Source organism: Ruditapes philippinarum, unplaced genomic scaffold (assembly GCF_026571515.1).
Source record: "Ruditapes philippinarum isolate M1 unplaced genomic scaffold, ASM2657151v2 ctg370_1_1_1_1, whole genome shotgun sequence".
NCBI classification, from domain to species: Eukaryota; Metazoa; Mollusca; class Bivalvia; order Venerida; family Veneridae; genus Ruditapes; species Ruditapes philippinarum.
In genome coordinates, this window is record NW_026852008.1 from 78,353 (window position 1) to 87,763 (window position 9,411).

The 9,411-nt window shown below is 30.4% G+C and overlaps 1 protein-coding gene across 1 annotated transcript in view; it reads left to right on the forward strand.

Annotated features, from left to right (window-relative positions):
* Nucleotides 1-9,187, forward strand: part of LOC132746213 (H(+)/Cl(-) exchange transporter 7-like) — a 33,166-nt gene extending 23,979 nt beyond the window's left edge. The window contains 5 exon segments of the mRNA XM_060735294.1: nucleotides 871-961; nucleotides 1,278-1,322; nucleotides 1,325-1,362; nucleotides 3,325-3,405; nucleotides 4,205-9,187. Coding sequence (XP_060591277.1) covers nucleotides 871-961; nucleotides 1,278-1,322; nucleotides 1,325-1,362; nucleotides 3,325-3,405; nucleotides 4,205-4,300 — 351 coding nt within the window. The 3' untranslated portion in view covers nucleotides 4,301-9,187.
* Nucleotides 9,188-9,411: the final 224 nt, after the last annotated feature.

Genomic DNA, 9,411 nt, shown 5'->3' on the forward strand with positions numbered 1-9,411 from the left:
AATTGTTGGAATTCATTATAACTACATACAATGGTCAAGCACATTGAGAGGAAGTGCAGTGCACAAGAACCATAACTCCATCTTGACTAATTACAGAGTTACTGCCCTTTGTTACTTTTCCATTGCTTTTTTTGTCCGGAGCATAACTTGAAGACTAATGGTTGGAATTCAATATAACTTCATACAATGGTCAAGCACATTGAGAGGAAGTGCAGTGCACAAGAACCATAACTTTATCTTGACAAATTACAGAGTTATTGCCCTTTGTTACTTTTCCTTGTCCAGAGCATAACTTCAAAACTACTGTTTGGAATTCAATACAACTTCATACAGTTGTCAAGGACATTAAAAGGAAGTGCAGTGCATAAGAGCCATAACTCCATTTTTGACAAAATACAGAGTTACTGCCCTTTGATACTTTCCTTGTCTGGAGCATAACTTAAAACGTACTGGTTGAAATTCAAAACAACTTCATACAATGGTCAAGCACAAAAAGAGGAAGTGCAGTGCACAAGAACTATAACTCCATCTTCAGTATTTATAGAGTTATTGCCCTTTGTTCCTTTTCTTTGTCTTTCTGGACTTATTACAGAGTAATTCAATAAAACTTCATCAATGGCCAACCACATTGAAAGGAAATGCAATATACAAGAACCACAACTATCTTTAATTGCCCACAACCATATTTCTATATTTCAATTCTTTTACAAGATATTCTGTTACTAGTAACATCCTCATTTCCTAAGCAGTTTTGTGGGGGTATTAATCACATTTAGTGATAGTTCTAGTTTTGTATGTTATGGAGCCAATAAAGTAATTTCACCAGTTACAAATTTGTATTTTTCACTCAAGTACAATTGTATGTTTCAGATATTTCAAGAATTACCAGATATTGACAGAAGATTATCAGATTTAAAATCTTCAGACTTCAGGGATGCTTATCCAAGATTCCCACCTATACAGGTATATTCTCACATAATCTCATGATTTATAATATGAGTTTATTATTATATTGGGAGGATGGCATTAAGAAAATTAATACTACTGGATTACTGGCTTATAAATTTAGATTACCTTCAAGTTTTAAACTTTTGCTAGTGGTTGTATTGACTTGCCTAAGTTACCAGTATAGAGCCAAGTCTGTCTTCACATCCTTCAAACTAATACATAATTGTTTTAAAATCTTACAGTTATGAGTAATATGTCTTTAAGTAGTTTTTAGTCATATATATTTACTATATTTTAGTATTTTTGTTCCATTTCTATCAGATTTTACAATAGATTTGATGTATCCTCACAAGAACGAGATTTTACAATAGATTTATGCCCTTTATGAACCCAGGAACATACACAATACAGGATGTAAGCATTATTTTTTTCTGTATTTCCTAATCCTTGTACCATGCATATATGTTAGATAAAGGTTTACTTGATCCAGTTTGTTCAGTATTTATCATTCTCACAGTCTATACCTGCAATCTTTTGGGCATTTTAATTAAAATAATCCCTCATTACAAACCATAAAATAGTGACTTATACTTGCTACAAGCAGTCTCATTTCTTTAGATTTAAGGTATATACATTCTAAGATGTTCATTTTTAGCTCAACTTTTTTTTTTTTTTTGAAAAAAAAAAGTAGAGGTATTGCTATAGTCGCGGCGGCGTTCCTGTTCCCGTCCGCAAACTTGTACCTGGATCATAACTTTTTTATTTCTTGGTGTATTGTCTTCATACTTGGCCACAACAACCCTTGAGACAAGACCTTTCAGTAGACCAGACTAACCTTGACCTTCATCCATAAATGACCTTGACCTTCAAGGTTAAAAGTCCAAATTTTGCTTGTTCATGCTGTTATTGGCTGTAACTTTGTTATTTTTGAATGGATTGTCTTCAAACTTGAACATAATACTCTTCAAGGATATCCCTTAAAAATAACCAGACAGACCTTGACCTTTACTCATAAATTACCTTGATTTTGAAGGTCAAATTATTGAAATTTTCAACTTTTTTGGCTATTATTGGCTGTATCTTTGTTATTTTTGAATGGATTGTCTTCAAACTTGAACATAATAATCTTCAAGGATAACCCTTAAAAATAACCAGACAGACCTTGACCTTCACTCATTAATGACCTTGACTTTGAAGTTCAAATTATTGAAATTTTCATTGTTTTGGCTGTAACTGGCTGTAACTTTGCTATTATTGAAGGGATCAACCACCACCACCACTACGTGTCACCAACACCATGTGTCATCACCACCACGTCACCATCACGAGTCACCACCAACACGTGTCACAACCACCACATGTCACCACCACCACATGACACCACCATCACGTATAACCACCACATGTCACCACATGACACCATTACATGACACCATTACGTGACAACACCACGTGACCACACCACATGACTCCACCACATGACTTCACCACGTGACTCCACCACCTGACACCACCACGTGAATCCACCACGTGAATCCACCACATGACGTTACCACGTGACTCAACCACGTGACTTTACCATGTGACTCCACCACGTGACTCCACCACCTGACACCACCACATGACACCACCACATGACATCACCACGTGACTCCACCACATGACTCTACCAAGTGATACCACCACGTGACTTTACCACGTGACTCGGCCACGTGACTCAGCCATGTGACTCCACCACGTGACAATACCATGTGACACTACCACGTGACACCACCACATGACTTTACCACGAGACTTTACCACGTGACTCCACCACGTGACACCACCACAAGACACCACCACATGTCAACCACGTGACACCACCACGTGTCACCGCGTGACTCACCCACGTGTATCTATTTATAGAATTTTCTATTTATAGAATTGTGTGTTTCTATTTATAGAATTGCATGTTTCTATTTATAGAATTTTCTATTTATAGAATTGCGTGTTTCTATTTATATACATGTATATATATAATTTAGTATATTTATATATACAAAATATATAAACAAAACTTATGTGTTAAGACAGACCGATTAATTTTATAAAAAGGAAACGTTAAGATTTTGTTCAAACATTTCTTTGTTTGCTTTTAGAGAAAGTAAAAAGTCAAGCGTTACCCCCGCCCGGCGGTGGCTCTTGTTTAAAAGCAAAATAGCCTTGGAAGGCCACGACTTAATATTTTTTCCAAAAGCATATGTTCTGGAGGAACATGTTATGTTAACACACCCCATTAGACAATAGGTCCATTGTTTAAATACACCTATACAACCCATAGTAAATTGATTTCATTAAGTAATCTTTATTTTATATGTCTATATTAACATATTTCAGTGTTCATCATTGCCAAGAATATTCCGTCTATTCAGAGCATTGGGTTTGAGACATGTAGTGGTGATAAATGAAAGGAATGAGGTAATTGTCACACTTTCTTAATGGTTAATCTAAGACCATCTTTTAGTCCTTATTTTACAATATAATATCATATCTGGGAAAAATTGAAATTATATTAAAACATGAAAATATCAAGAATAGAGATGTTTATCCAAAATGCTTTTTTAACAAGAAGTTTGAGATGTACATAAAGTTATATCACAATGTTGGTATTGATATACAATGTGTTGTCACTAGCAATATCTTAAGTGTTGTTTGCTTACTGGTTGCTGTCGACACTATAGACATGTCAATTACTACTTACAGTAGCTAAAATACTATGAGTGGTTACTAGCAGTTAACTTATTAATTAAATATATTAAATATAGGACTGGAGTTACTGACAGATCCATCAGTATTACTGATACACTACCTGTAGCAATAAACTTCTATACTAGTAAAGGCATTAGGTGTTTATACAGTTTTTTTTTAGTTTGGCTATATAGGAAGCTATAATCTTATAGACACACTTCCAAATCCATTCCTGGAACCTACCAGTACTAAGCAATGAGTGTAAAGTTTCTTGCTCAAGGAAATAACGACTTGCCCCTTAAGGGGTTTGAACCTACATGGCTAACAGTCCATAAATACATGTAACTAGTTTGATCCATTAACTAATTGGTGTTGCATCAACTAAGCATTGGTGTCAAAAGCAGCAGTAATAGCAATAGGTACTATGGATATACTGCTAGAAGTTACAAGTGGTTGTAGGGGCAGCATTACTGTTATACTGGTAGTAACAACATTACATCATCATTTAATATAAATCTATCTATTTCAGGTGATAGGAATGGTAACAAGAAAAGATCTGGCTCGTTATAAGGTGCATGTGTCATGCGGAAAAATAAGAATAAAAGAATTAAATGTCTCAAGATAACCTAATTAATGATAAAAACTTTTATGTCACTGCTGAAAATTTCATATTATGAAATTGTTTCAGTATATTTTGTTTGTACTGAGCTTACATAGACTTTGATAATATTCTGTTAAGCTCTTGTTGTTAAATTTTGCTACCTGTTAGGCTGGTCAAGTAAAAAAATGTTTTCCTTTTTACCATACAAATAGGCTGTTATAGATGGTGCTTTAAACACAATGTATGGATTGGAAAATTTGAAATAATACCATATCCGTAACTGCTCTGAAAGAATAACTATTTCAGACCTAGAATATATTTGTTCTTCAAAAGTTACCTTTCCATTTAATCTCTATAAACAATACCTCATTTTCCTAAAATTTTATATTTTCTGAAAAGTTGTTATTGGTGCTAGTGTTCATTTATGTAAGACATTTACTCCTATGTCAGCCATGCTTCTTTATTTCAATGGTTAAATACACAATTAACTTCTTCAGCAATTGTTTGTATAGTAATTTTGAAATAGTTTTTTTTCAGCAACAAAAGTGCAATGTTGTGGGTTTTTTTGGATAAAAATACTTAATATATTAACATTTATTAAAAAAAGTCAATTTGTGTTCACTTTTATTAAACATAATGTTTTAAAAAATAATAGTGACATGTTTTAGCTGTGTTCATTTATTTTTGCTATTATTTATTAGAAAAACTGATTTATGAATTACCGATTACAGGCAAAACATTGTACCAGTCTGAACATTATCAAACCTTGTAACCTACATGGATATGAGAAATTGGAAATATAAAAACTGCCATAGCAATATTAATGTCTCCTACCAAATCTAGTAGGGTATGTTTTATCAAACAGAGAAAATATTTAAATTTTGCTTTTACTATAATTATGAATTTAAAGTGTTTATGTTTAATTTATTCTTTGTACAATGTGTATACATTTTTTTTATAAAGATGACCCTGTTTTGTACTTGTTTGATACAGGTGTTAACTACTTTATTCAGATTTATTTAATTTAGTTTTTATATTTTGAAGTGATAGAGCAATGAAAATGCCTTACCTTTGCCACTAGTATCAGCGTGGGCTAACCTTCACATGCTGCATGACACCATACACTTGAATATTCACTGAAATCTTCTTACAATAACTATTTTATTATATGACCAAATTAAAATTCTTCATTTGGTAAATCTATTTCCTTTTTCATGCATGCAAGTCCTAAATAAGCGGACAGAAAGCGCAGTAGTTTTTTTTTTACATTTTTGTCTCATTTGTTTCATTTATTTAATTCCGTTTTAAAGTAGGTAAATGTTCATAAGAAAACACAGAAAGATGTTTTTAGTTTATCATTGTATTTTTTTTACCCAAAAACAAAACTCTGTCTAAATCTGTAAATTACTATACCAGCCTACACATTAACTAACTTTGAAATACAGATCCTGGGATTTTTCCCAACCTTTGTTGTAACATTTGACCATGTTGAATAAACTATCTTTTTCTAGTTATATTGGCTACTGAATAAATAGCGCAGTAGATTTTGAAATGATTTTGTCAAGTTTCTTTCTTGAGTTAAGTTAAGATGTCAGTAATAATTTATTGATATATTAAACTGAATTACAATGATTTGTTTGATTTTTTTCATTATTATTTTTTTTATCATCTTGTGTTTTATAATGAAACTCACTGCAAGAAAGAGAAATATATTTTTTTGTAATGTAATTTGATAGTCAAACAGATGTTGTTTCAGTTGTTTCAAATTTCAAGTCATCATATTAGGATATTATCAAGCTTGTTATATGATATTACAAATTTAAAACTTTAAACATTTTTCTAAATGTTCAGTGTGAGCATTGTCTCTTTAAGCTGTATGAGAAGTAGATAGTTACATTTAAAATACACAGAAATAAAGTTCACATCTGCTAGTCTGATTGTCTATTTTACTTGGCACACAATTTGAACACATGAAGCCAAATGTTATCTAATGATGTAGCATTTTATTTTTGTTTTCTGCAATGTACGTAGGTTCTTTTTAGTTTAAATTTAACATCTTTTTTTTTTTTAATTTTCAAAGATAAATGTAGTCTAATACTGGTATATAATATTCATAGCCATTAACAGATAAAAAGTTAAAAGTCATTTGAGGTAACTGTTGAAATAGTCAAAATGTTGAAAAATATATTTTAGCTAAATATTGAAAAAAAAAGCAAAGTAAATTAGGAGAAAAAAATTGTTTCAATAAAATGTTGAAAACTATTTGAGCCAAATGTTGAATTGGAAAATCATTTAAGCAAAATATTAAGAAGGTATTTGAACAAATACTGTGAATTTATTTAAACAAAATGTTGGGGAAATCATTTGAGCAGAACAATGGAAAAGTCAAAATGTTGGAAAAAACAATCAAACGAGCTAGATTCTGCAAATAATTTGAGAGAAATATCTTTTAAAAAAATCAATTGATCATTATGTTTGGCACATTGGAACAATATATATTGAAAAAATGTTTTGAGCAAAGTATTGGAAAATCACTCCAGCAACAATTTAAGAAGAACGTTGAAAATTAGTTAAGCAGAATGTTGGATGTGGTAGGGGCAAATTTTAGAAAACTTTTAAAAGAATTACAGAAAAATGTTAAAAATTATTAGGACAAAATATGTTTTAATAAATCATTTTTGCAAAAAAAATAAATGAAAAATATTTTGAGTAAAAGGCTAAAAAACATTGTTTTTTTACAAAAGTGAAAATGGTAGGTGCTCAATGTTTGAAATGATGCCTGAAGTAATTAATAACAAAAGGTGTATTCATATCTGTTATACCTTTTATATGCATAAATTTAAACATATTTTATTTCAAACATTTTCACACAAACATATATTACATACTATCATTAGTTACATGATAAACAATGTTGAAAAATGATTAGATCCGAAAGCATACAATGCTTATAGAGGTCTTTGTCTAACATAAAATTCATTACTGTAAATTTGGCGGTAAATTTCATGTTTATGTGCATTGTGTAATAAAGGTAAAAAAGTTGTTATTATTTAATAGTATATTATTGAAACATTGGTTAAGAACGCTGCTGTTATTGTATGTAAATTTATACCTATTTGTGCAATATTCTTTTGTTATATTTATTATTTTGTAGTTTTCACTAAGTATGTACTCCAAGTTATACACATTATGAATGTGTGACTTTATTTGAGTTTGTTTTCATTTATGTTTTTACAATACATGTATTAACATTTCAATTAGAAGTACAAGTAATGTTATGCAAGTTTGCAGACGTAGCACCTTTGGTATTAAAGCTGCATGCCTCCAGATGAACCAAAATATTTAAAGAAAATCATACTTGATAAAAATTACTGAGATTTTAAGAAAAGTAAAAAGATTCAAGATAAATGTAATAATTTTCATGTTATGTGCCATTTATGACCAATTTTGCAGTATTTTCACTATCTTTCGACTGTGTTACTAACGCAGTAAGGGGCAAATTTTGCATATTTTGACTGTTTTTAGTAATTTTTATGGTCTGTTGAATGTTTGCAATTAAAAAATTATTTACTTTGTTAATTTTACAAAATATTAATTTTTAATGCATTTTCAAACTTTTCATGAAAATTATCATGAATCTGGAGGCGTGCTGCTTTAAGAATATTTATTATTACTTTGTGGTAACCTATGTTAATTTAAAATTGTCTCAGTAGACAGTGGCTTCATTAGCATTTTTTAGAATTACCATTTTTCCACAATTAAGTCTTCTATGTACATTTAAAATTTATTGATGAATATGCGTAAATAGTTTAAGTGATTTTGGTGTTATGAATGTAGCATTCATTAGTTCCATTGGTCAAATAAGAAATGGACCTATTGTCACATCACTCTCCTTGATGTTGGTACTTGGATAGGAAGCAAAAAGACTGGTTACCCCAAAATAAATGTTTGAATGGGTTGCCCCTGTTTCATTGTAGAAATTTTCTGTGTTGACGCAGAGCCTTGCTAAGATCTATTTCTAAAGAAATATTCAAGATATGCCTCCACTATGATAGTTGTTTCTTCTAAAAAAAAACTCTTTTATTGAATCAGCAGAGACCCTAGTTTTTTTTATCTATACTCAAAATTTCATGATGAAAGGAAAATTTAATTTAAAAGATGGTTCATACAAATTTTTGTATTGGTCCTATGGGATATCAAAGAGTTGCTATTTGTGTAGTAATTTATTATTATTGTTGTTATCAGGGTAATACGAGAAATATTTTCAGTATCACTGGACAATCTACTGCAGTTAAAACCCGGCTTTAATTGAATTAGTCTGATCTTTCTAGGAAAAAAAATGATATTATCTCTTTATCAGATATATCTTGGTTTATTGTTATGATCAATTTCAATATCCACCATAGAAACAGGGGAGGCCTAATGTTTTATATTACGATAGTTGTTTTATTTTTCATACTGAATTTTGTTTCATTGCCTTGTTCGTTCTTTTCTGTTTATTTAATGAACAATGTATATATTTTGATATCATTTTTGCAGCAGGAGCACAAGTTAAGTCAAGTTATATTGTAGATATCATGCTTTAAACATTTAATTAGTTGAATAATCTCCCTCCTTTAAAGTTTTATATAGCACCAAATCCTGATTATTAAATATTTTTTATCTTTATGTTAAGATATGAAAACACATTTTACTGAAGCAGTTTATCATGTTGGTAATGTAAAACATTTATTCCACAGAAATTAAGAGATGAGTTTTTAATGGAATAGTCCGACCTAATCAAAAGCGAATTTCAGAATGATGTTATTTGTTTTGTTAAATACATGTTTGTTTACAATTGTCATCATTATCTTTAGAAAAGATAGTGTTTGTTGTTTTTGTAAGAAAATTGAAAATAAACTGATAAATTTCTTCAAGCATATTTGTTATGTTTCAGTGTTTTATATATCTTGTAAAATTCAATGCTCAGACAGTCATAAGTTATAGCTTGTGACCACAAGCATGTAATTTTACAGAATGAAATTTGTTTAATTTTTTTTTATCTTTATGTTAAGATATGAAAACACATTTTACTGAAGCAGTTTATCATGTTGGTAATGTAAAACATTTATTTTACAGAAATTAAGAGATGAGTT